The sequence below is a fragment of the Laccaria bicolor genome, genomic scaffold, assembly GCF_000143565.1.
Source record: "Laccaria bicolor S238N-H82 LACBIscaffold_5 genomic scaffold, whole genome shotgun sequence".
NCBI lineage: Eukaryota > Fungi > Basidiomycota > Agaricomycetes > Agaricales > Hydnangiaceae > Laccaria > Laccaria bicolor.
This window is the reverse complement of record NW_001889876.1, coordinates 801,622-826,402: the sequence shown is the minus strand read 5'-3', so window position 1 is coordinate 826,402 and position 24,781 is coordinate 801,622. Positions and strand designations below refer to the sequence as shown.

The window sequence follows — 24,781 nt, the reverse complement described above, 5'->3', positions numbered from 1 at the left end:
TTGCGACAAGATTTGTGATGCGGATTTGAAGGAGATCTCGCACTGTCCACCTGAGTGCGTGTTTTTTTCCAACGAGTTACATATGGTAGAACAGTGAGGTCGACTTACAGCTTGTACCAAGTCTCCTCCACTGCCTCTCTTGGAATTCAATTCATCTCCCGTAAACTGCTTCCATGGATTCCAGATCAAGATCAGGCAGCAGAGATCGAGAGGGACAGCGTGCAATCGGCGTAAGTAGTGAATTTTTTTGGTTGCAAATGTGTCTTGAGTTCAAGACTCTGTATTTATGTAGGTTAGAAATTTGGCTGCACGATAACCCAGGATTTCAATCAGCGAATCTGCAATATCAAGCAGCATTAAACGAGGATATATTCACGCGCCCATCTCAGTTGATCCGCGTTGGAGACATTCTTTCTTATGACGACGGCGAGGAGAATGGAGTCCAGTCGGTTCGCATCAAAGACTACGGCTCCAGTGCAGTGAGGGGGGAATACTACGTTGTCACTCCGATTCTTGATCCTGATAGCCTAGACGATTCATGCGATGTCTGGGCGACTGGTTCGAAAATGCAGGATTGGCTTCAATGCCGGGTGAATGTTGAAGATGAGGTTGACGGTTGAAAGCAAGTTGAAAGATATACTTAGATAAGTATTTGAGTAGAAGTATATAAAGTGTTACTTTGCCCCTCCTCGCATTCTCACCGATGATCAAAAACGAGAGCGAAGACGTCCGTCATGGGAAAGGACGACAACGATAGGTTAGCCGACGGTATGTCAACAGCCAGAGGTACGTAGAGGAAAAAAAGGTATCAGTCACAACCGGTTCCCGATACACAGGCGCTATAGCCAAGCTATAGCGTAACTGGAGTCAATGCGGGGTTTCTACAATATTTAAGTGAATTCTATCTGATATTGATACACTGGGTTATAAAGCGGGGCTAATATCGACTAAGACTCCCTTCGTTATAAGAGGGAGACCAAGATGATGATCTTGTACAATATTTTGCACAACCGATAATCACGAGAACAAATAATGATAGAAACTCACTCTCCCTCCCACCAGGTCAATATGTCTCTTTGTTTGGCTTTTCCATCGGGCTGGAGTACGGGCAGGAGAGCGTGAAGGCGAAGACGCTGAACGCGCGGCGCGGCGGGAGAAACGTAGCGGGTGTGGTCTGTACAAACTGAATGGGTGCGCACGGCGGGGACTGGCGACATCGGCTGATTCAAGTTCTTCTTGGGTGGGCCCTTGTAAAGGTGATGATGGTGATAGCGATAGAGCCTCAACTTGAGATTCCACTTCTAGAATGTCTGCCTCCTCGATGTCGGCGTCGCCGACAAGGGACCATGAATCATCAGATGAGCCGATGCGCGGTGACACGGCCATTGCTGGCAGAGTGGGTTCGGCCACATCGACATCAGATTCTAGTTCTCGGTCTGTTATGAAGTCTGAATCAATGTTGTCATCGGTGTCCAAGTCTGGATTGGAGGAGTAATCCACATCAGTAACTGGGGGGGTGTCGAGTGCTACTGCGGCGTGGTGGTCTGGCCTTGTGACATTCGGACGAAGCAGATAAGTAAGTCGCTGATCAGAGTCCCCTTTACCTTTGAAAAGAGTGAGCATAATTAACATAGAACAAAAAAGCAACCTACTGAAGCTGACAACTTCATGGTAACGGGCACAGCAATGTACCACGTAACGCGCAAACGCATCGTCAGAGATGCGCCAAATGAGCTGCAATGGAGTCCGAGAGACCTCTGTGATGGAGCCCGTCTCCCCTACAGGGGTTCCATGCATATCATCGTTCACGAGCTGGCTGTCTACACCCCTTGGGGCGAGAAGGGTCCCACCCTGTCTCAGCCATTCAACCATCTCAGTCTCGATGTCCCTTACAAGAGCTTCGGCTCTACCCCCAGACCTCCTCAGCTCCTTTCGCATGCCTTTCAAGCTGAGAGAAAATCGACCCGCATTAGCCGAGGCGGGATCAGTGGTGGGCGGGGTAATGGCAGGCACCTTTGCGGTGCGTGGAAGGAAGGAAGGGAGGGGCTCTGGGAATGTAGCGCGGGCTTGTTGGGGATGTAGGACATAATCACTCTTGGTCGCGGCGATGACATGGGGGTTCCCGGCGAAGCGGGCTATTAGACGGAAGATGTTGGCACACACAGAGAAGGTTATGGAGAAGAAGCGGACCGTTATCTTTCCGTCTGAGCCAACGCTTGCCTTCGTTCTGGTCGCGCTGTTGAAGTTGTCGTTTCTTTGCCTGGTTGAGGTGAGCAAGACCTGGATTGCGAAGAATAGCAGGGAATGAGAGGACTAGTGGAGAAGTAACGTCGACGTCGTTCATGACAATGACTAGGACCTGAAAGTGACTCTTGAGTGACTCCGAGAGATATAGCATGATACAGGTTTATGTAAGTTTATGGTCATGTGATACAATCCTCTCAAGTTCAATAAGCGCTTGTGTGTGCGGGTGATGCCACAGCGCTTGTCCCGCACGATCATCAATCCCAACAAGAGGTTTCCGTGGAACTCCACCGTACCCATACAACTTCTCTAGAAGATATTTCGTTCCCGCAATCGATGCCTTCGCAATCGTAAAGTCTGCACGCGCAATGATTCCTTGCAATCGTAGCGCTTCGGGAAGCAGGGTTGCATCTTGCCTCGACGCTTCCGTAAGCGCAAAGAGCTTCGCAATCGCATGCTGTTGGGCACATAGCGTCAATTCTTGTCCAAGGCATAGAAAATACACACACTTACCGGTGCAACGTTCCCCAGACCAGTGATAGCACCATGTGCGTTCACGTAACTCGACGGAACCAGAAAGTCTATGAACCCGCCCAAAACAAGGAAAGGTGCTTGGGGATCCTTGCGAGGATACGCCGATGCAAAACTCGCGTCGCACACAACGTTCGCAATTCTCGTCAGTTTACCAACATTGCCGCATCTTTAGGGATCGTCAATTGCAGCAACTTGAGAAAACCAGTCTACGACGCACGTGAGTTTCACTCCACAAATGTTGGGACAGCTGGTGGCAAGTTCAGTGATAAGATCAGAATCCACATCTATGCCCCCGCTTGCTCCAGGATCTGCACGAAAACAGCTCAGCGAAAATCATGACTGAAAGGCGGGCAACCAACAGTTGTAAATCATGACTGGAATTGGACTCGTTTTTGAAACTTCTACCCAAAACGCTCGGAGCGCTTCACGATTGCCCGCCAACGCGCCGGCAAAGTACCCACTCGCAATAACAATGGCGTAATCCGCCCCAGCTTCTGCTGCCTCATTGGTGAGTTGGATAGTTTCTCTGGTACTCCCAGCACCAGTCCCAGCAATAAGGGGCACGTTCACAAGACCCGCTTCGTCCAATGCTTTACGTGCCTCCTGGATCAATTGCACACGCTCAACATGCGACAGATGGATTGCCTCTCCCATCGAACCAGCGATAAGGGGCCCGACCCCCACAGATGCGATGCGGACGACATGGGTTTTGAACGATGGAATGTCTGCAGGGACGATGAGCTGAACGAAGGACCGGGAAGCTAAGAATGCGCACCAAGATCTTCGCTTCCTGGGAGGAAGAAGGAAGGAATAGGGGCGTAGATACCTGGATTGAGGGGTCGAGATATCGAGTGAACGCCGTTGGTGCTGTTGGGTGACATTGTTGGAGGGAGGTGTGGGGTGATAGACGAAGTGCGAAGTCCAAGATATAAATAAGTCCAACACCCAAACCCGGTCCAACGGTCCGCTAAATACGGTCCGGCGAATCCGCCTCAAATTTGTGGTGAACGTCGGGTGGTACCTCGCCGTTGTACACCCCGGACAAATCCCTGGACTTTCCAATTCACGGACGGCGTTTACGTACCGATAGTAGTGCATGGCGCAAAGGTATAAGGTGCAGGCTTGCAGGCTTGCAGGCTTGTCCTAGACATCTTTCTCGTCAGACACGCGTCGAAATTCTGTGCCATTGCAAAAAACTCTGTTTCAAATTGGAAGGCGAATACAATAATTTACACATGAAAGCACCAATGCATGGGTACTTTCAAGTTATATAAGCTGAGATAGGATATATAATAGTAGAGGTTTGTGGTAACATACAACAGCGCATCGCCGAAGTTATATCCGTCTGGTTTACCCTGTAACAAGTCGCGCAAGCAAATATAAAGTTGACCCAGCAAAGCGCTGAAATATGATATCAGTTGTCTAAGCTGTAAGTAAGAACAATATGCACCCACAACTGAATTAGTGATTGCCGTAAAAGCAAGAATAAAAAGCAGATATGCTTTGGTCCTATTCACACCCGCCTGGACGCTAAACGTGTCCGATGACTGCACCCCGCCAAGAATGCCAACCAACAACAAGCCCTGAATGGAATAAAGTCAGCCGAGAAAAAGGAAAGAAAAAGGAAAAAACACATACGTTGGACAGGACCCACGCTAATAGGACGTTCGTCCTCACATTCGCGTAATAGTCTTTTGCGTTAGCCTCCTTTTCGGCCAGGGTAGGCAACCCTTTACCCTGGGTCTTTTCCACAGGTACACGATCCCGCAGATTCATGAGCGCCTCCTCATAAATACTATTTACGTCTGCGGCCTCAGTTAGCATCTCGACGTCAACTTGAGAGTGGCTATCTTGGATGACGGCTCCCAGATCTCTCTCTGGAGTGGAGTCTTGTTTTGTACCCCATGATATCTGCCATGATAAAATTTGTGTCGATGAGGGAAGAACAAGAATGAAGGACGTACATCATCAAGATTAGAAAATGCATAACTGATTTGAAGAGCGATCTCAGCCTGATAAGATGGATCTTATGGTGAAAATTTACTCACATATTCAGAATGTTGATGTACGTGGGTGAAAGAAGCATGTATGGTATGAAGCTAGTGAACATATGCCAGGGGTCGAAGGCCAAGAGACTGCTGAACGCGTACACTGGATATAAAGGCTCAGAACAAATACCAAACAATAGGAGATGAAAGCAAGAACTCACATCCATATGTGACGAGTACACTTAGAAGCATGACTGAATTTGCTGCGCCACCCTGCTTACCGGCCTGGATGCCGCAGATGATGGATGCAATAATCATGTAGAGCATGAGCACGCTTAGAATGATGGCTGTTGTCTTATATTTTATCTTTGCACTGAAACCGTATAAGTGACATTGGCGGGGAACTTCATAGGGAACGTAAGCTTACGCTTGTGGCTTGTTACCCATCGAGAAAAGAAAACAGGCCACGACCATAGACGCCATAACGTACTTGATGCAATGGGTGATGAAAATGCTAGACAGTAGCTAAGCGAACTACTCACCTGGACGAGCGTGTTAAAATATTTGATGCCCGTTATGCCAAAGGATTCATCTTCCAATGACGAAGTGAGAACGACCTGACCTTCACCACATCAACCGCAGAATGATGCTTACGAACTAAAACAACTTACGAAGAACAAATAAAAGTTCCCCTTCAAACCAAGACCGAATCAACAAGTATTTTATTGAGAAATAATCACCACTCACAATGCTAAACCACGAGAACACCAGGTTGATGATGTTATAAGCTGTCTCCGTCATCAATGCTACCTTACGCGCAAAACTGTGCCCAGAGCGCATTATCTGACCAACGTGAGCGATAGCATACGTAGCGGCGAAGAAGGACCCGTTTAACCATCGTCGCCGCTGACCGATAAACTCTGGAAGTGCGTCTGGAACATCTGTCTCGCCGATGGCGCCCTTGACGTACTTCAAAACCCTAGAAAGATCAATGTCTTTCAAACTGAATGAAGCATAAAGGAGGTGCCGCACCAGCTGGAATTAGCTTTGGCGACGAGCTCAAAGCACAAAATACGCTAAGTTGAAGGGTAAGTAGACACCTTGGTTTTGGGCGCACAAACTTACATCCTCTGCGAGATCTGTTGGCTCCAAAGATGTGAGAATGGAAGTGCAAAACAAATTCAAGACCACCCACACATATTCGACGTAAAGATGTCCGTATCGCGGCCGTGCAATACTTCACCCTTGAAATATGAAGCCAGTGGCCCAACCCCAAATTCGTCATTCTGTAATGCAATGTATCTATTTTCCTGTTGAATCACTCATCGAGATGGCTCCTGTGTATTCGACATACCTATAAGCCGAGAACGCTCCAGGCTTCAAGTTGTTAGCCAAAATGCAATAATACCGAAGAGGGTACTCACGAGGACGCTGATATAGCCAAACATGGACTCGGTAGGCTTGTCTAATATACAGCTGATTTTGTACTCAAAATTTTGGGCCGCGACTGAAAGGCAGATTGTAAACGTGAATTAGCTGAGAGAGACAAATGCTCACCTAGCGGATTCAAAAGAAGAGACCAATTTTTCCCTTTGTACGTTGATATCTCTCCGCAAGCACCACCCACGCTAGAATTCACGTCGAATGCCTTCCAAAGGCGGTATATGCTGTTGTTCCCCGGGCGTGTGCCAACATCCAATAGAACACAAACGTTCGGCTGGACAGAGTGAGCTCAGATACTGCCAAAAAGCCACCTAACACACCTGCAACATCGGCGCAAAGGCATTAAAAAACCATCTATGACTATTAATCTTCTTCTGGTTTTTCTCCTTCATACAAAATATAATCTGGGTGGGAACAATGCCTTTGTCCGGATAGCGAAAGTGGAGATTAGAGTCTAGGGCAAAGGAAGAGGTATATTCAAACAAATGGGCTGTGACTTCCTTGTTATTAACCATGTTCTTCATATGGTCACCGGGTTGGTAGACTCCAAGGAGAGTGAGGCAGTCGAGAACACGTGGGTGAATCTTTTTGCGTCCGTCGGCAACAATGCAGACTACGACCTGTGCATGATTTGATTTGGGCATGAGGGAGCACGGAGGGAGATTGCAATACCTTTTCCCAAGCGTTCGGGCCCCATGTTTGCGAGTTCTTACGCGTACAGAGGTGGGCAATATTCCTCATAACCCCATACATAGTCCGACAAAATAGAACTTCGTCTTCCTGTCATAGTGATATGGATGCGATTTTGATCAATGGAAGAAAAGAAAAGAGGGAGCAACTCACGTTGTACATAGTGATCACAATGAACAGTTCCGTCCTCCTTCCACTTTCGTTCTGTCTCAGAAAGAAGCCTTTCTTTTCGAACTCATCGGGGTCACATGTTACCGCAGTGTACCGGGTCTGCATTGTCTCTGCCTCTCCCCGCCAAGGGAGAACCAGCTTTGGCGGCACAGGAAGCTCGACGACGAGATTTCCGTTCGTCAGCTGTACGCGCTTCTTGGTCTTGTGGCGGCGCAGTACACGGCCTGTGGGCGCAGGACCAAAATGACGCGTCTCTGTGAGTATTTCGGGTGGAAGGGAGTACAGGGTCGAGGTTGGGGTTTCAGGCTCTGGGTCATACACAATTGTTTGGCCTGATCCAACGTATTGGTCTGCGTATTGATACACTGGCTTTTCAGGATCGTCGTTGGGATGCCCTGTGTAATGCACGCTCTCGTTTCCTACAACATAATAATCCTCATCGTCTACGGCAGGCGTGGGTGAGCGAGATCGTGGGGGGCGGTATGAGGTACGAGAATAGTTGCCTGAGGCATAAGCTTCGGCATCATGTTGAAAATGGTCAAAATCGGAACCTGCGGGAAGACCCTCCGGTTCATAAGACAAGTAAGAGTGATTAGATGGTGGGTGGTAGTCTTGGTCATAATAGTAGCCTGGGGAGAGCGAAGCTACAGGCGTTGATGGGTCGTGGAATGGGTCTGGGGCGTGAATTACTGGGGCGGGTGCCGAACCAATAATTTCATCTAGCTGTAGCGTCTCACCAGTAATGATTGGAGCTAGATATTGACCTGGTTGATATGGATGATATTCAACAGGTGGTTGTCGCTCGTGATACGAGTTGGCGCTGTGCTCTGCGGTGGATACGGGACTGTGGCTTCCTGGGTCGTAAAATAGATCGTTCTGGGCGGCTTGGGAGTAGCTTTGGTATACGGCGGTGTTGATGTTATTGTCGAGATCTTCATTCACGGGTTCGTTGACGACTGGGGGCCGTCTGGGCGCGTCAGAAAGGGAGTATCGTGTGAGTCGTGGGTCCGCTGGTTGATTCGAGTTAATTGAACCTCCCGAGTCGCCAACCGGGGTCTGATTTCTTGGGGGCGGTTTCCTGCTCACCGCCATGGTCGTTGAACTGAGGATGTCCTGCAATTGGTTGAACGCGTTCATCACGTGTCCGTGCCGTCATTCACACACTTGTGCCAGGAGCACTGAAGCGCTGAAGCGCTGAACAACGCTGGAACAACGTTCTCTCTCAGCGATACCTAAGCGATACTCAACAGTGACGGCGTCTTCAATTCCAGCGGAGCTCACAAAGCCTCTTATTGGCTGTCTAGATTTGTCTTTCGAGCGTGGTTTTCATTTCTCTGTCATATGTTCCAACACGAGGCCCCGTTCAGTTGCTGCTTATAAGCTATAACACACCCCACGCAGGTTCATCGTGGCCCCTCATTGCCATGTACATTCTTCGACTGCGACTCACAGATATCACGCAATGGACCTCTCTCTCTCTATCCTGACTGGCCTTGGTCTCCGCCTTTTCCTTCACAACCAACTCCTAGGCAACCTCAGCCCCGTTCTGCTTGGCCTCTGGGAAGGAGTCGTTGTGCATCAACTATCAAGTAGATCGTCAACCCCGGTGGATCACTATTTGGCCTATGGCCTGCGACTTACCGTCGATCTATTCGTCTCAGCGAACATTACAAGGTTGGCTATGGTCGTGCTGTGGACTGCACTTGGGGTCATCGTTTCAGAGTCCATGACCCCAGGAAGAACCCTTCGACATGCAGCGAAGCGCGAGCGACGCCAGAAGAAATCTACCACCCTCCCCTCTCACATACGAGTGTACCATACTCCTGATCCAGTTCAACCTCACTCATCGACCCCTCCATTTCTTCCCGCACAACCTCCACAATCTGCGACACCCCAACACCCTGCAGAAAGACCTGCTTCTCCCCCTAGTTTCTTTCTTCATGGTGGATCGGAGGGCTTCTCTCCGTCTCCCATTCCTGTTCAACTCCAACTTATCGAGAGTCCTCCAACAGCTCGGCCTCCTTCGGGCCTGGCTTCTTTCCTTGAACGGGAAGCAGAGTCAGGTTCGCCCCCCAGTAAACCTGTCCATCTCGCTACCCCTCCTGAGAGTGCCCCTTCAGACGGAATCGAACTTCAAAACACTCCCAACCGACTATCGACCATTGCAGAAATGCCATCTAGAGAAGAGATCACTCCTCCGAATCCCGAACTTGTCGTGGAGGAAGTCAATGTGATTCAAGAAACTCGCAACGGTGGCACATTTTATGCACCCTCAGCCACAATGACCGCTGTTCCAATACCCGTCCCCAACGCCAGCATACAATACGTTCAAATGCGCAGCAAATGGCATCATGACGAGGATGTTGACACAGCCGCCCCTTACTCCCAACCACGCACCAACCATACCCTTATGCATGTCCCCAATGCCACGACCCGAAGGATGTGGGAATCCGACAGTCCCACTCCCTTTGAGACCAGGGACGAGCTTCGAACCCCTGGTCCTTCGTCTCCGGAGTGGGGACCAGGCGTTGAAACGGATCTGGACAATGACGAACTTCAAACACCCATCGCTGACAAACATACGGTGGGAGAATTATCCCCCCTTGTCTTAGACGAGCAACTGAAGGCCAGTGAGCAAGGGTCATCGCAACAAGTTTCTTTTGGCACCATAGCAGCGAGGTTGACTCAAGCAACCGGACTGCAAGCACCTGCCTCGACTGAATTTACCATTCTCCAAGCTCCGGAAGTCATCCCGAGCGCTCTTCTCAGGAATGACGTGGCTGCAGAACCTGCTAAAGAATCGGATGCCCCTGACGATGACAATGTTCCCGATCCCGACCCAGGTGCCCTTTCAGACCCAGAGACACTCCACACTGAAGGGGACGAGTCGAGCATACTTTCGTCGCCTGCCCCTACTAAGCTGACACGGAAGGCTGAGAAGTTCCGAGAGGATGCCAAGAACGAGGAGAAAGAACGTTCGAGGTTGGACGCGGAGTGGAGACTTGCGTTGAGCGAGTCAAGGATTACTGATGCGTTGAAATTGAAAGGAAAGCTCAGGGAATCGGAGGCGCGGGTGTTGAAGCTTCATCAAAGTGCTGCGAGGCGACACTACGCAGGTCCGTTCTTGACGCTTATATCCAATGCGCCTTCATATTAATTGGTCTTGCTATCTCCTTTCGCAGCGCGCAATATATACGCAAAGCAGAAGCCAGATACTATCGACGTGCATGGACTGCGTCCTGGAGAGGCAATCGAAAAGACAGAATCCGCTCTACGGATGGCTTTAGAGAGAGGACAAGGCTCTCTACGGGTTATTGTTGGAAAGGGTCTCCATTCTGCCGGCGGCCGTGCGATATTAAAGGCTGTGGTTCAAAGGGAAATGGAAAGGTTCGTCCATGGTTAATCCGCTTCTTACTTGCATGCTCACTTTTATTTAATAAAGACAAAAGATACCATGCCGTGTAGATGTAAGAAATACTGGCGTACTGATATTGTCGCTTCCTCCTTGAATTGCTTTTCTTGATGTTTTCCATTTCCAATTAGGGCGTCGCATCGGCGCTTTCGCCTCTTTTTGTTCGCTTGCTCTCGTCGCTCTCGGATTTCTGCTACCCTCATACCTCAATGTACAAAAGGATACCCTATATCTTGTGTACCTACCAGATCGGTGACGACTCACCGGACAATGGACCCCTCCAAGTATTCACTATTTTGACCAGTGTAATTTTAATTTGCATATCTATCGAACGAGATCCTAAGCAGAGTTATATCGGGTGTCCCAATCTTTTGTTGTAGTATCACCGGGCTGTCCACAAGTACTATGTAGTGTTGACAATTGACCCTCAAAGACGTCAAACCATCGTTTTTATTCCGCCTTGAGGCGATATTTTCAATTATATTGGACAACTTCACGACAAAAAAAAACATGGAGAAAGGAAGTTGGCCAACATTTTCATATCTGACGCCGCCCCCTTCCAGCTCCCGCAGGCGCTTTGCGTTTACGAAAAAGGCTCCCTGCAGAAGAGCTGACATCCAAATTTGAAGAGGAGAGGTCGGGCAAAGTCTCTTCAATTTTAGCATATGAAGGGGCCACGTCTTCGCTTTTGGCTTCATCGACACCCAAAAATGGTGGGGAAGTATCCTCCATTTTTGTGGGTTCTGAAGCTGAACTCCATTGACTCTTCACCCACTTCGATGCGCGGTGTGTTGGCGCAGAAGTCGAAGACAAAGGGACATGTTCAACGGCAACGTCGGGTTTCACGTCCGGCGTCTCAACGTCAGCCTCTTTATTTTGCTGTTCTCCGACCGCTGTTCCTTTCAATTGGAGAGTTTTCCACTTTGGGAATTGAGTCGGATGGGCCGCTGGTGAAGCTGAAATCTGGGGCGTTGAGGTCGGTGGCGTTGTGCAGGATTCTTCCTCCTTCTTTTTCAGCTTGATAGGTATGAGCCCAGGATCATAGATTTCGCCGAAGCCTGTCAGTGTCTTTTTACGCAACTTAAAACTGCGGCTGTCCTCTTCATCAGGCAGCGCGGCATCAGCTGCTCGCTTGACGCCGACGTCAGTCAATACTCCCGGAGTTGAAGACGTAGAAGTTTGCGTGGGTGGTGTGACGATCTCCCACTCGCCAGCGACACCCTGTGATTGACGTTGCTTCAGTTCGGCGGCAATTCTGTCGGCATCAGGGTCAGTGTATCCAAGGGATTCTGCAGTGGAGTAATTGGCGAATGGATTAGAGGGTTTGGGGAGAGGTTTCGAAGGAGCTTTGGACGTAGAAGGAGCCGCACTCGTAGGTTTTGCGATGCCCGCGCCGACATCCTGTGCAAAAGCAGCATTTGCAGCCTGTAAAGTATGTGAGGAGGCAGAGTTTTCTCCAAGAAATCAAGACATTACCCGTTCCACCCTTGCCATCTCCCTCTTTTCCTCTTCTAAGTCCTTCTTTTGCTTCTCTCCAGACTTGTATATTCCTCGGATGAAACGCTCGACATTTCCCTTGTGTCGAAGGCCATTCTCGTGCTGCTGTCGAGAAGGGGCATCGTCTGCGATGTATATCTCACAGTACTTGCAAAAGTACCTCTTTTTGGAGACCCAGTATTCACTCATGGACGTGAAAGGAAGAGAGTTGCTGTATACTTGTGCACGTGTCCATGTACGCAGCGGCGGGAGCAGCTGCATTGGACTTCGGTTGACGTCAGACGCAAAGTTGACGCTATTCAAATAACTCATACATCCTCCACAAAACCGATAATTGTTATGTGCGATTTGAGTGCGGGGAAAGGAGTTGCGCTCGTTACAGATCAGAACGGAGCAAATGTCTATATAACTATTAAGTACTCACGACTTCATCGCCTTTGCACATGCTTTGCATCATCCAATTTGCACTCTCTTTTTCAACCACCCTCCAAGTTCTGACCAACGGTAATGGATCCGGAGAGCGTCACGTCAGTCGACGACAAGAAGCAGCAAATTTCCTCTGTTCTTTCCCTCCTCGATCAAGTTCAAGCTGAACCCACTCTGCATCATGACGCTAGAGACAATGGCCGTAGCAGCAATGCGGTCACTCAAAGCCAACCAGTGTACCGCCTTTACCGCCGTCGTTTTTTCGGGGTCGTTGGGCTGGTGAAGTCTAGAACTATGCCTCGTCTGGTCAGCTAACGGGAACGCAGGTTGTCTTAAACATCATTTCTGCGATGTCGTGGCCGTGGTTTGGCCCCATCTCCAACAACAGTGAGTCTGCTAGATTGGATATCTATGCCGTGACTTATCACCTTTCTGTCAAGTGGCCAAGGAATTTCATATCACCCTTGACCAAGTTAATTGGCTAGGGAATATCGTGGCCCTCATTTACTTGCCCGTCGCACTGGTAATCCCCCACATCGTCCAGAGATATGGAATTCGTAGATGTGTAGGCTTATTTCTCCCTTCTTATCTCAGTTGTTTGTACTAAGGACTTCCAGTGCGACATTGGAGCTGTAGCTATGATTCTATCGGCCTGGATAAGATATGCAGGAACTTCGAAATCTCTCTCTCCCAAGAGTGCATACGCCCTTCTCATGGTTGGCCAAGTTCGTCATGCTCATTTTATAATTTTGAAATTCCCATTGATATTCTCGCCCCCCAGCTTTTTGCCTCGATCGCCCAGCCCGTGTATCAGGTTCTTGGTCCAAAATACTCTGAAACATGGTTTGGCTTGAAAGGACGAACAACGGCCACTATGATCCTCGCTATTGGTAAGTATTGCTGCAGAAGACGACGCAGATTGTCATCTGACCTGTAACGTCAGCCAACCCCGTGGGTGGTGCAGTAGGACAACTGATAAGCCCTCTTGTAGGAGATACAAGACAATCAGTGCATCATCATCTCGCCTTTTTTTCTCTACTTCTGATAATTTTTTGACAGATTTTGGTTCTTGGAATCTTGTCTACCGCTGCAACACCATTCGCATTGCTGGTTGGGAAGGCCCCACCAACACCTCCCAGTACGTTCACTTAGCCATTTGTCAAAAACCTCTCATCTAGATCTTGCACCACACTTGTGGCAGCGTATGCTGGTTCTAAGGATTCTCCCTCGCTTATATCACTAGTGCGAGCCATTCTTGGCCTGCCGACCGATCGAAAGGCGCAAATGTCAAAACAAGAACGTTTTGACTTCTGTATTGTTGTGATTATATTTGGAGCGCTCGTTGCAGCGTCAGTCCTTTCTTATTACTCCCAAACGGGTATATATAACATTCAACAGGTCGAATACATTTGCCATCCTGTCAGCACAAATTCTTGTGAAGCTCACTTTGTTTTGAATTCCCACAAAAATTAACAGGTCTTGCTTGATAGCAACCTATGGGCTACTCGGCCGACGAAAGTGGATTTCTGGGAGCCTGCATGCTCTTGACAGGAATAGTCAGCGCCGTCGTCACTGCCCCGCTATTCGACCGCGTCTTCACCCATCACTTGGCTGTCACCAGCAAAGTTCTTGTCCCCATCGTTGGAGTGGGCTGGCTAGCACTCATCTGGGCTGGTATGCAACATTCTTCTGTGAGGTGATTTAACAATAATTCTCTCAGTGAAACCGCATAACATCGGAGGCCTGTTTGCCATCATGACACTCATTGGGGTCTCCTCCGTAACCATGCTTCCTGTTAGCCTGGAGTTAGCGTGTGAGTTGACTAGGAATGCCGATGGAAGCTCGGCCATTTTATGGTTCACGTATGTCTGGGTTTTATGGTTCTTATTTCAAGGTTGACGCAACGAAATAGGGGAAATTTATTTGGTGTTATTTTCGTCCTTTGTCCGCTTTCCCCCAACCTCGTACCTGCAACTACCACTAACGCCATTTCATTCTATAGCTCAAGGCGCTCTTCGTGCAGGCCCAAACGCATCCCCGCCGCTAAACATGTACCGTGCACTCGTCTTCAACGGTGTCTTCGTCATCACCGCTGCATCCACGGTCTTTCTCATCCGAGGCGTACAAAAACGGAAGCAATTGGATGAATTGAAACTGCAAGAGGCTCTATCAGTGCAAGCAGCATGAAGTCGGGCTCAAAACCAATTTTCATTTTTTTTCCATGGGATGTTCGAAGGCGGTAGGTGATGACTACCGTCGATTTTGATGTTTTGACTTGCTTTGGGATTGACCATCATGTATGTATCACCACAAAACGCGGGATCAATCTAACCAGAAACCCCCTTTTCGCGTGGAACCCTGGGTTTCTTCTGCATTTGGTAGAAATCCCCCTTCCATCAGTCGATGGGTTATTGTGAGGAACCCCATGTCGGAGTTAAATTCCTAGATGCCGACGCGTGTCGCGCTCAAATTTGGGGATCAATCTAACCAGAAACCCCCTTTTCGCGTGGAACCCTGGGTTTCTTCTGCATTTGGTAGAAATCCCCCTTCCATCAGTCGATGGGTTATTTTGAGGAACCCCATGTCGGAGTTAAATTCCTAGATGCCGACGCGTGTCGCGCTCAAATTTAAATTGATCTTGGCTCCCCGGGTCATGATGAGAAGAGAGCGCGACGAGTTGAACTCCATCATGCACATCCCTTGTCGCACACGTATCGTCGCGCGATGCGACGCGCCCACTCGACAAGTGGTTACCACGGTAAATAATATTGGTTCATGGTCTACACGATGCTACAAGATGAAAACAAGATGAGGGTTTGGACGGGTAGCTATACTTACATAGATGTAGGAGAGCGGGAGTGGTTTAGGGATGCCACTGCTCCCTTCCATAGTCCCTTGCTACTTGAAAGGTTGATGACCCCCGCCGCCAACTTGAACTTATGCATGTGCATGTGGTGGACTTCAAATATTCTGAGCTCCGCTTCTTGTGGAAACAAGGTTTCTACGCAAGCACTTTGGAAACCCTGGGTTGTTCAGGGGAAACCAGGGTTTCTGGATAGTTTAATCCCAAAACGCGCCCACACAAGGTCACTCATATGTATATGTAATTAACGAAACTCTATACCCACCTCAAATCTTATTGCCACCGTTCTAACGTTTTTTCTTACTCTCCGTCGTTTACAATCCCTTCACATAATGTCATTCAGACTGAAGTAGTTGCAGAGGTCTCAAGTGATTCGTCTTTCTGCGGCTTGAATCCCTGGAAGTACTTCTCTCGGAAGTCCCTGTGCGCAGGAACATGTTCCGTACCGCTCTTTGAAATGGTATCGAACGTCGGGCGGGGATATATTTGAGACGTAGTTTTCTTGATTGTTACCAACTATTCAAAAAATTTTAATTCGCCAAAGGGTGCAGAAAGGAAAATCTGCTCACCCTGCGGCCCCATGAACCGAAGTCTTGCAAAGAGTTGGCGATGACATCCATTCCCTCGCAAACCATCGTAGAAACATCAACTTCCTCGTATTCCTCTGTGACTGTTGGGAGGAAGAAAACCAGTCGGCCCCCAGGTTTCAAGAGGTATCGGGCGAGGATGACCAGGTCAGCTGCCAGATGGGAAAGTTCGTAAGGTCTGGTAGGAGGGATGTAAGGCTGATCGTCTCTATAGTTTGAAAGCGGGGTGTGTCTGCATTAGTAAACGCCAAAAAGGAATGGGACTGACGGACGACCAGACAAGCTGTACTGCATGCACAGGTCTCGTTGGGTAGGGGTAAGTTCTTTTTTCCGCCCTAGGCGTTTTGCGCCAGCTCGAACTCCATCTGATAAGCCAATGCGGTTAGAGCGTGAATGTCTGAATTAACGTGAACGGTCGCCTACAAGGAGGATCAGTGACAATCGCATCGAATAGCTCCCCACACCTCCATGGATTTCGAGTGACGTCGAAAGTCGAAAGGCCAAGGATTCGTGAGGCAACTCCGTACTGCGTAGCTGCGCGTATTACGCCTGGAACTTTTTCTGACAAAAGTATAGGCAAATTGGGGCCTAGAGCAACAACAATAACTCACCCTTTCCTCTCATTTGACGGCCATCAATATCCGAGCCGAACACCATGGCCCCAAAATGTGCCGTGGGCTAGGCCGTGCGTCAGACTGACAACTTTGGGTGCTCAATCGATCACTCACGTACGCCATACTACCCGTTCCCATAAAGGGGTCGTACAATAGTTTTCCGGGCGCGGCCTACGAACGCAACAGTGCTTAGAAGACATAACATTTTTAATGATGTCAAACATACCAGTGTTTGATTGGCCATTAATAGTGATATTTCGGATTCCATACTCGTATTTCCATAGTAGTTCCTCTTCTTGACGTCAAATTTAGCGATCAAAAGACGTGCAGAGCCTTCTTCCAGCTGCGACAGATTAAACTCAACGGAAACAATGGTGAGCAGACATACCAGCCTGCCAAAAAACACCTCTCGAAAGTGGCCATCTCCTTCGTGCTTTTCTCGAGTAGTCCCACGACAGTCATCGTCTAAAATTCGTGAGGCAGGCAGGCAAGGTTGGCCAAGAGGTGCAGCGCACATTCTTCAAAGCAAGTTAAAATTATATCTGGGTTCTTCAGGTCGATCTTTCCCAGAAATCCCATGTAAGAGAAACTTTCAATAACCTCCCTTTGTCTTGTCTGGGGGATCTTATGGTTGTAGGCTGTTACAAGAAAGCGAAAAGAGGTGTCATGGGTGAAGCGCGACCATTCGCCTTGGAGTGTTCGATTCGCAGCATGAAGTTCGTCGTAATTGAACCCTTGTCCGTAGAATACAAAGACGGATCTGTTTTCTCAATAAATATTCAATCGATAACGATATCTGTGCAGAGGCGTGCGCCACGACGTACTTGATCAAGATACATCTTCGAGCTAAAATTCTTGCATGTTCTTCGTCTTCTAGGCCAATGACCATGAATGGCCTCGTAGGATTGCGATGTTCTGGTTGAGGTGGGAGTGAAAGCGAAAAGCCATGGAGCTCAGCAACGGAGCTGAGCTCTGGTAGTCTAAATTCATGATGGACTTGAGCAAATTGGAAAAGATATGAATGCATCATAAAAAGGTTGTTTGGCGCCTACTGTCTATTCTAGATCATGTCCGATCTATGTCTCGCCGATGCAATAATCGAGTCCATCGTCGAAACTGATACGTGTACGCGTACCCGTTTACTTATGCTGTTTCTGAGCCTGAAGAACACACCAGTGTCTGACCAGTCTATAGCGAAACTGAACTCCATTTTTCCAGAAACCCTTGTGGTCGCAGCACTGGATCTCGTTGACCGCGAAAATAGTAAGGTTTAGAAACCCCTCGGGCCTGCGTTCTGGCTGACATGGAGGCCAGTCATAAAGTATGTCGTTTCATGGCGCCAGTCGGAATATGAAGTCCTCGGGTCCACGACAACTTACAATGTTCTGCTTGACTTGACGACGGCCCCTGTCCCCTACTTTTGCTCTTGCCCTGCCTTCGCCTATGCAGTCTTGTTGTGTCGCACCCATCTTATGGTTTGACTTTTTTTCTACTGCGTTCGTTGGTTTGACGACAGTACTACCTTGGCTATACAGTGTAAACACGTTCTGGCCACCCGCCTTGCAGTCAAATTATCCCGATGCATCGAACGCTATGTTACAGCAGATTCTCTCATTGAACTCTTCAACAAACAGTTATCCATTGGGGGATAGTGGTGTAATCGTGGGTTACTTGGGAGGTATGTGCAATAGTGATGTCAAATCGTGGGTTACTTGGAAGGTATGTGCAATGGCGATGTCAAGTATGTAAGTACTAATGGTTGCAAGTGTCAGTCTGAATGTATGTTAACAAACCAGTTGTCGGCGAGCTACGCCCCGTAAAATCGCGAGGTCGGAATGGGAGCGGCCTTGGGTATTCCTTGTGCATCAATCCGTTGCTGTTCCAATCCCTTGTCTTCTAGAGTGCGAAGCTCATTGAGCAGTGTTTCGCGCGACCTCCACTCCAGAAGGCCTGCATACGCTCTCAGATCTAGCACAAGCTGTTTGAGTTCGTCCATTTTGCGTTTGTTTAGTTTTGGTGTGGATGATGATGGAGCTGTAGTCACGTCCTCCTCATCCTCCAAGCCGCATTTGATAGTAATCCAATCCGCAACCTTCAAGATCTCCTCGGACTCCCCCAATGCCCACCAGCTTTCCCCACCTTCGCCATCGGAACTTTTGTCATGGCCCGCTGTCCGGGCTGGTGTTGCCTGGGGCTTCTTCCCCCACACAGCGATAAACCATGACCACTCTGTTAGCTCCTCACGTTTTGTGTCGCCAATGTTGCGAGCCTTTCTCTTCACCTTCGTGGGCTTATCGCTGGACAGTGCCTCTAGGTATTCAAGTGCAGCCTCCCGTTCTGGATATCCGGGTCTTAGAGCATAATACATCCGACCTTCATGGTCTGCGCCCAACGCCGAGAACCGTGGGGCAAATCCAGACGTCACGATTTTCAGTGCGTTGTCAATGTTCAATAGACGAGCCTTGTGTAACATTCTCTTCTCTACATTCTGTATGTCCTTTCGTTATCCATAGGGCCAAGTGGGAATTTACTTGGCAAACTTACCTCCTGTGTCTGTTTAGCATCTTTCTCTTTTCCCTTATTGGTCGTCTTTATTATGGTATGTTCCGCGGGCTTGCGAGCTTGCTCCCACTGGTCATTCTCCCGCTTGGCCGCTTCCCTGGCATCCCTTGCAGCATCTTTGCTATCCTTGATCCCTTGCTCCATTTCTTTGCGCGCTGCAGCGGTTTCCAGCGCAAGGTTGATGAGCGAGAGGATAACAGGAATCATTTGCGCGGTATGGCATACGGAGATAGTGGATGTTCCGGCAATACTACGAGTTGCGCGTATGTTGGCCGATGCAGGTGGCGGAAGGGGGTTAGGAAATGTCAAGACAGCCTGCGGCCGTCCCGATACTTCATTTGAGGTTGAGTTTGCAATGGTTTCACGCATGTCGGCGAGAATTTTCCATATCTTGTTCAAATTCATACCAGCGGAACGCAATTCTTTAACGTGTAATTTGATTATCTGAGAGTCATTACAGTTTTTCTAAGATTGGTGAGCATAGCCAAAGTACTCACTTTCGCGATATTGTTTTCATGATCATTGGCAAGGCACTCCAAGAGGCCCAGAACGATTGCCTTCAGGCATGGCTCACTGATCCAGCCCGCCAACTCGTCATTGTCATCCCGTAGCTTCTTCCGTCCCGATATCGTTTCCAGCTCCTCCAGGTGACCCTTGGCTATTGGTGGGTCCATAATTCTGCCAAACCTCTGAAAGAACTCGCGAATGCATATACGCTCTTCCGCTTCCGCTTGACTGAGGTTCGCGAGAATTGCTGTCCATTTGAGTGTCGGGAGAGCTTTAGGCTTAGATTTCTTCAAAATAGCCTTCTGAACAGCAGGCGTGACGGCGGTTTCTTTGATAACCTGGGTTTTGGACTTCTTTTCCCGTTTCGGATTATCAGCTTTTCCCTGCAGTGCGCTGCTTAAGTTCCCGGACATGATGGTGAGTCGGGAGCACGATTTCAGATATAGCTTGTTCAATCAACGTACCTCAAAGGTTCAAGACCCTTTGCTCTCTTGCACTTGGAACAATCACAGATGTCTCTGCAGCGTGGGCATCTGTGCAAAAGCAGATATAAATGCGAGAAGATGCTATGCCGCTAATGAGATACTCGCTTGAAGATGTATCCCTCGCCGACAACATGCCCAGATTGTGTTCTGGCATTTCGAGTCTGAGCTTTGATATCATCCACACTTTCCCCATAATGATTCATCAAGCAAGATTTGCAATATTTTACAAGGCAGCGCCTTTCCTGTGCACCTGCAGCAGTCGCCCGTGGCTTGAGTGAGGTACATTGAACACTGACTATGCACAAGGTGAACATACGGCAGAGGAGGGGTACAGAAACTTACCTTGGAGGTCGCGTTTCCTGTTGCATTGGTGACAGTAAATAAAACCGTTTGGATACTCTTCCTCTGGGGCATGTTGGGTCTGTTTGGCCGTTGAGGAGCTAGTCACCGTGTGCTTAGCCTTCTTTGTAGCAGACGCGATAGTGTGGGATGGTTGGTCGCGATCATCCATCTTTCGTTTATGTGATGAGGAAGATGGGTAGGATTGAAGGATGGAGACATAAAATGGTGGTAGAGGGATGTTTTCTTTCAGCTTAGTCGACGCGTGAAGCTGGGTTCCCTTGAGAGGACGATATTGGTCAAGGCTGATGGGAGACGGTGGAACGGAAACAAAGGCATTGTTGAGACGCTGAGCAACGGCGCGCGCCGGTGTCATGATAATTTAAAGCAGAACCAGCCAACTCGAGTTCAAGACTGAGTTCAACTCGTTTATTTAATGTCGCGTCCATCGTCACGTGATGCACTCTCCACGTGCCGCTTGGCAAAGGAAAGTTTCATTCTCCCACTGCTGAGTATCTGTATTCCGTTCAAAATAATCTCCCCTCCCCCCCCACTTCACAGACATGTCGCACGCTGATCACACACGAGACCCCTGGCAAGTCCACAGTTCTCGCTGTTTGACACACATCTCACTACCATCACAGCCCGTGGGTCATCCTCAACGATTTTGGCGGTGCTTTCTCTATGGGTGCAGTTGGTGGTGGCATATGGTATGGCATAAAAGGTGCCAGAAATTCTCCAAGGGTCTGTATCTTTTTCATCTTCATGTTATTCTGACCGTCTGACTTTTCTTCAGGGAGAACGTTTCGTTGGTGCCATCTCCTCAATGAAAGCACGCGCACCCGTCACAGGTGGAAACTTTGGTGTATGGGGTGGTATGTTCTCGACATTTGACTGCGCCGTCAAAGGCTGGCGGCAAAAAGAGGACGCATGGAATGCAATTATATCTGGTTTTATGACGGGTGGCTGTCTGGCCCTCCGGAGTGAATAGCTTTACTGTTTACTCAACCCTCGTGGAATCTGGGCTGATTTTTCAATTCAATAGGTGGTCCTAGATCGGCCTTGGGCTCTGCCATCGCTTGCGGTATTCTTTTGGGTGTATTTGAGGGTGTTGGTGTGCTAGTATCGAGAGTGTTTAGTGAAGGTCAACGGCCACAGATGGCACCGCGTGAGTCCTGTTATTATCCTTTCGCCTGAGCGGCAATGACTCTTTTTCATTACAGTACCAGCAGGCATGACACCACAATCCGAACACTCATCATCTATTCCTGGAATGCAATAGACACGCACACACTTATATTATATATCTCCATGTTCCTCTTCTGTTAATCACCCCATTTCATGACATATAGTCAAGGTTTTCGAGGGCGGCGTTACTACTCCAGCGGCTACCACCGTGATATTCGCGTAGATCCAAGAACCCACTCGCTGTCAAACTTGTAGACATGGCTTATTCCACGCTAATTCAAACGGATTCATCGCATCGTCTCAACTCCGCCTTTGCTTTTCGTTTTCATTCAAGGCTCCTTGTGACACCCATGGTCATATCAAAATTTCCAGGCAATACTCACATTGCTGGCAAAGCACCACGTGATTCAATTCGAGGTGACGTCATGAATCGCATAAATACTGCTTTTGCAATGTCTCTCGTTTCGACTGAACTACCATGTCTCCCATAAGCCTTGATCCATATTCAGCTCAGGCCAAGGATAATAGAAAGACGCTGGATGAGAAAATTATTGGTGCGTCTGCTTTCGTGAGTTGTCTGTAAGCGTACTGAATACTTTGGCATGCGTAGACCTCAAGAAAATAATCAAATCGACGAATACCGCAATGCTTACCACACGCGGGACTGATGGCCACATTCATTCGAGGGCCATGAACCCTGTCCATCGTAATTGACACGCATAGCCAAAACTTGAGTATACTTACGTTCTCTGTAGCTTCAAGCGAAATGGATCTTTCGTTGCTCTTCATTGCAAACAATGTCTCACACAAATTCGAAGAAATTCAAAATGACGCCCACGTGAATGTCAGCTTTTTGAATCCAGAGACGACCAACTAGGCTTCGTACGTCCTCGTTCAGCTGCAGTGACTACAAAATTATTCAGTGCCACAACAGCTTCTCTGGGAAGGCTAGAATCATTCAAGACCGGCAAGAAATCAAGAAGCACTGGACTCCAGCGTTAGCTTTTGTTGTCCTTCATTATCCACTCATGAGGTTGCTGATTGGACGGCAGGACTGCGTCTTGGTTTGGAGATCTTGGCGATGGTATCCACAGGGGGGACGAAAACGACCCTCGAGTAGCTGTGATCGAAGTTGTCCCTGATGAAATTAGGTACTGGTACACCACGAAGGGTAGGGCACCTGATGTTGAAATTGGTGCTGTAACGGGGAAGGTAGCATGCCCCGGAGACCTTCGGACTATCTCGCAAGATGAGGCAAGTAACTTCCTTGCAGCTTTGGTATCTAATAACTTGTCTAATAATTCGGTCTTCTTAGATCCAGCTATCAATCACCAAGTGATCAGATCTTATACTAGTCATGCATCAGCGCACATGTACTAAATAAGTTTGAACGTCGTTTCTGGTATAGGTTGGTGGGATTCATGACGTGGAAACCAGCAGCAGCGCCGAGTAAATGCGAAAGACAAAACTGATTTGTTCGCAGGTCTGCGCTGAGTCGAGTTACCACCAGTTTGGTGCAGGGTGGGCCGCGTCGAAGTCTATATCACGGCATATTTCTGCTTCGGAGGCGCCCGTTACAGCCTCAAGGTGCGATTGCCGTAAGGTATACCGCAAAGGGTTTCTAATGTGAGGTAAGGCTAATCTACAACCTCATCATCAACCTATAGATCAACTTGCTGATCAAGAATACAACCACATCATCCCAGTGAGGCCTAGCTCCTTGTGCCATACATTGTTCAAACATTACAGACATAGTACCAGGATCACGAAGAATGGTCTCACGAGTGCACAAGAAACATGGTAGTAAAGAACTTCTGCAAGATGACGAGTCACCGATATGCACCTTTCCCCCCGAAGTCCTATCTGCCATTTTCGCAGCAGGCAGGGAAATCGAGGAAACATCAAGCACCGATTCCAATCCTCTGTCTAGAGAGGCCGGTCTTTCTTTTGAACTTCTCATGTCACATATCTGCTCCTACTTTCGTGACATCGCCATCGGAACTCCTTCTCTGTGGACGAGCATTTTCATCGCTCCAACAACCAAACCGGAGAAAGTTTTAACATATATTGCCCGCTCGCTCGACTGCAGGCTTGATCTACGTGTGGATATGTCGGGGTGGGCATCTAGCGCGTTGGGAAGATATGCCATGATGGAGATGATCAACTTTGTTAGCGCACAGTCACATCGCTGGCGACGCCTCTCGATTGCTGCCGCAGGTGAAAGCGAAGACAACTCCATTGTCATGATGCTTTGCAGCAGAAATGCACCCGCCCTAGAGTATCTATCGATCTGCGTCGACAATGCTGAACACGTAGATGAGGCAGTCGTCCGTAAAAATGCTTACGAGCCTCGCATTTTCTCTCAAGGTGCACCGAGGCTGTCGTTCGTGCGTCTTCGGGGTCTTGCGATATACCTATTCCGACCACCGCTGCTGGAGCTTACAACACTCCATCTTGACCAGACAAAAGCACTTCCCATGCGGTTCTCCATGTTTCGTGACATAGTGACCCTTTCCCCAGCCTTGGCTCATCTCTCCCTTTACGGTGACATCATTGGAAACGAGTCGTGGTCCGGAAGGGCCTTGATTAGTTTACCTAATCTCCGTTCTTTGCGGATATGCGGGATCAGCGGTCGAGTGTATGGAGGAGCGTTGCAAGCAATTGATGCTCCACAGTTAGAATCCCTGGTATTAAAGGATTTACACGAGCACGATCTTGACGGGTTGTGGGACGACGCTGAAGCCGTAGCGAGGTATTGCCATCTAAAACATCTGACATTTTGTGATTTCGAAGTATCCAACTTCGCGTACAAACGCCTTCTTCGTGCATTCCCCGATATCACCGAATTTTCCTCGTTCTACTCATCTATTGGCACATCTCCGATATCACCAATCCTAGCGGCGGCAAACGACGTAGAATCTGACTTTGTGATAGGGAGGCCATGGCCTTTTCTGCAGACACTTGCATTTCTCCTTGACGTTGACGAGGATGAAGATTGGATAAAAAACGTAGTGACGAGACGTAAGGAGGCAGGTCGTCCACTGGTGAAGCTGCGGTTTGGCACAAATTATGCAGGGGTATTCAAGAGGTGGAAAAAGAACGTGGCCCTGGAAAACACCCTTAAAATCGAAACTTTCAGCGATATCGATAAATGGCCCGCCAACCGAAGCTACCCCGACCAAGACGATGGATTGTTTCCGTGAGTGAGTGTTGTGATCTCGAGTCTTTAGT

The 24,781-nt window shown here is 48.7% G+C and overlaps 11 protein-coding genes across 11 annotated transcripts; 4 read left to right on the top strand and 7 right to left on the bottom strand.

The window, feature by feature from the left end:
• Window positions 1-1,017: 1,017 nt before the first annotated feature.
• LACBIDRAFT_313722 (uncharacterized protein) lies at window positions 1,018-2,344 on the bottom strand (the record flags this gene model as incomplete). Its single annotated transcript, XM_001877356.1, has 3 exons — window positions 1,018-1,604; window positions 1,653-2,135; window positions 2,191-2,344. The coding sequence occupies 3 exons, from the start codon at window positions 2,342-2,344 to the stop codon at window positions 1,018-1,020; spliced, it is 1,224 nt and encodes a 407-aa protein (XP_001877391.1).
• A 16-nt stretch (window positions 2,345-2,360) lies between these two features.
• LACBIDRAFT_189233 (uncharacterized protein) lies at window positions 2,361-3,665 on the bottom strand. The gene is made up of 5 exons (XM_001877355.1): window positions 3,554-3,665; window positions 3,138-3,503; window positions 2,996-3,086; window positions 2,758-2,944; window positions 2,361-2,701 (listed from the first exon to the last, which is right to left on the bottom strand). Exons 1-5 carry the CDS (start codon window positions 3,657-3,659, stop codon window positions 2,408-2,410), a joined length of 1,044 nt encoding a protein of 347 aa, XP_001877390.1. The 5' UTR covers window positions 3,660-3,665; the 3' UTR covers window positions 2,361-2,407.
• A 463-nt stretch (window positions 3,666-4,128) lies between these two features.
• Window positions 4,129-7,331, bottom strand: LACBIDRAFT_246643 (glycosyltransferase family 2 protein; the record flags this gene model as incomplete). Its single annotated transcript, XM_001877354.1, has 19 exons — window positions 4,129-4,179; window positions 4,233-4,361; window positions 4,417-4,689; window positions 4,743-4,767; window positions 4,827-4,929; window positions 4,988-5,139; window positions 5,194-5,255; window positions 5,309-5,383; window positions 5,438-5,458; window positions 5,514-5,745; window positions 5,799-5,842; window positions 5,892-5,905; window positions 5,962-6,068; window positions 6,121-6,143; window positions 6,191-6,273; window positions 6,324-6,483; window positions 6,530-6,829; window positions 6,882-6,989; window positions 7,053-7,331. Coding segments are annotated over 19 exons (2,241 nt in total), but the record flags the coding sequence as incomplete, so codon positions are not given.
• On the bottom strand, window positions 7,290-8,207 carry LACBIDRAFT_324099 (uncharacterized protein; the record flags this gene model as incomplete). The annotated part of the gene is made up of 1 exon (XM_001877353.1): window positions 7,290-8,207. A coding segment is annotated over one exon (918 nt), but the record flags the coding sequence as incomplete, so codon positions are not given.
• Window positions 8,208-8,532: 325 nt separating this feature from the next.
• On the top strand, window positions 8,533-10,579 carry LACBIDRAFT_313719 (uncharacterized protein; the record flags this gene model as incomplete). Its single annotated transcript, XM_001877714.1, has 3 exons — window positions 8,533-10,186; window positions 10,253-10,457; window positions 10,513-10,579. 3 exons carry the CDS (start codon window positions 8,533-8,535, stop codon window positions 10,577-10,579), a joined length of 1,926 nt encoding a protein of 641 aa, XP_001877749.1.
• A 440-nt stretch (window positions 10,580-11,019) lies between these two features.
• Window positions 11,020-12,168, bottom strand: LACBIDRAFT_313718 (uncharacterized protein; the record flags this gene model as incomplete). The annotated part of the gene is made up of 2 exons (XM_001877352.1): window positions 11,020-11,907; window positions 11,959-12,168. The coding sequence occupies 2 exons, from the start codon at window positions 12,166-12,168 to the stop codon at window positions 11,020-11,022; spliced, it is 1,098 nt and encodes a 365-aa protein (XP_001877387.1).
• A 587-nt stretch (window positions 12,169-12,755) lies between these two features.
• On the top strand, window positions 12,756-14,552 carry LACBIDRAFT_313717 (uncharacterized protein; the record flags this gene model as incomplete). The annotated part of the gene is made up of 11 exons (XM_001877713.1): window positions 12,756-12,792; window positions 12,846-12,970; window positions 13,023-13,130; window positions 13,187-13,295; window positions 13,349-13,413; window positions 13,465-13,543; window positions 13,607-13,754; window positions 13,804-13,840; window positions 13,896-14,079; window positions 14,126-14,267; window positions 14,318-14,552. 11 exons carry the CDS (start codon window positions 12,756-12,758, stop codon window positions 14,550-14,552), a joined length of 1,269 nt encoding a protein of 422 aa, XP_001877748.1.
• A 1,246-nt stretch (window positions 14,553-15,798) lies between these two features.
• On the bottom strand, window positions 15,799-17,496 carry LACBIDRAFT_189099 (uncharacterized protein; the record flags this gene model as incomplete). The annotated part of the gene is made up of 9 exons (XM_001877351.1): window positions 15,799-16,063; window positions 16,154-16,220; window positions 16,279-16,410; window positions 16,467-16,533; window positions 16,584-16,640; window positions 16,696-16,812; window positions 16,858-16,934; window positions 16,985-17,229; window positions 17,294-17,496. The coding sequence occupies 9 exons, from the start codon at window positions 17,494-17,496 to the stop codon at window positions 15,799-15,801; spliced, it is 1,230 nt and encodes a 409-aa protein (XP_001877386.1).
• Window positions 17,497-17,536: 40 nt separating this feature from the next.
• Window positions 17,537-17,950, top strand: LACBIDRAFT_313715 (uncharacterized protein; the record flags this gene model as incomplete). Its single annotated transcript, XM_001877712.1, has 3 exons — window positions 17,537-17,594; window positions 17,646-17,732; window positions 17,784-17,950. 3 exons carry the CDS (start codon window positions 17,537-17,539, stop codon window positions 17,948-17,950), a joined length of 312 nt encoding a protein of 103 aa, XP_001877747.1.
• Window positions 17,951-18,276: 326 nt separating this feature from the next.
• Window positions 18,277-20,738, bottom strand: LACBIDRAFT_313714 (uncharacterized protein; the record flags this gene model as incomplete). The annotated part of the gene is made up of 6 exons (XM_001877350.1): window positions 18,277-18,957; window positions 19,014-19,475; window positions 19,529-19,934; window positions 20,003-20,071; window positions 20,129-20,318; window positions 20,366-20,738. 6 exons carry the CDS (start codon window positions 20,736-20,738, stop codon window positions 18,277-18,279), a joined length of 2,181 nt encoding a protein of 726 aa, XP_001877385.1.
• A 2,584-nt stretch (window positions 20,739-23,322) lies between these two features.
• On the top strand, window positions 23,323-24,753 carry LACBIDRAFT_313711 (uncharacterized protein; the record flags this gene model as incomplete). The annotated part of the gene is made up of 1 exon (XM_001877711.1): window positions 23,323-24,753. One exon carries the CDS (start codon window positions 23,323-23,325, stop codon window positions 24,751-24,753), a length of 1,431 nt encoding a protein of 476 aa, XP_001877746.1.
• Window positions 24,754-24,781: the final 28 nt, after the last annotated feature.

What these genes read in the sequence shown, in the direction of transcription:
- LACBIDRAFT_189233 (XM_001877355.1), bottom strand. Translation starts at nt 3,659, where the DNA reads ATGTCACCCAACAGCACCAACGGCGTTCACTCGATATCTCGACCCCTC. An exon ending in TCCAGTCATGATTTACAACT is followed by an intron (nt 3,087 to 3,137) that starts GTTGGTTGCCCG and finishes GTTTTCGTGCAG; the next exon opens with ATCCTGGAGCAAGCGGGGGC. An exon ending in GTCTGGGGAACGTTGCACCG is followed by an intron (nt 2,702 to 2,757) that starts GTAAGTGTGTGT and finishes TGTGCCCAACAG; the next exon opens with CATGCGATTGCGAAGCTCTT.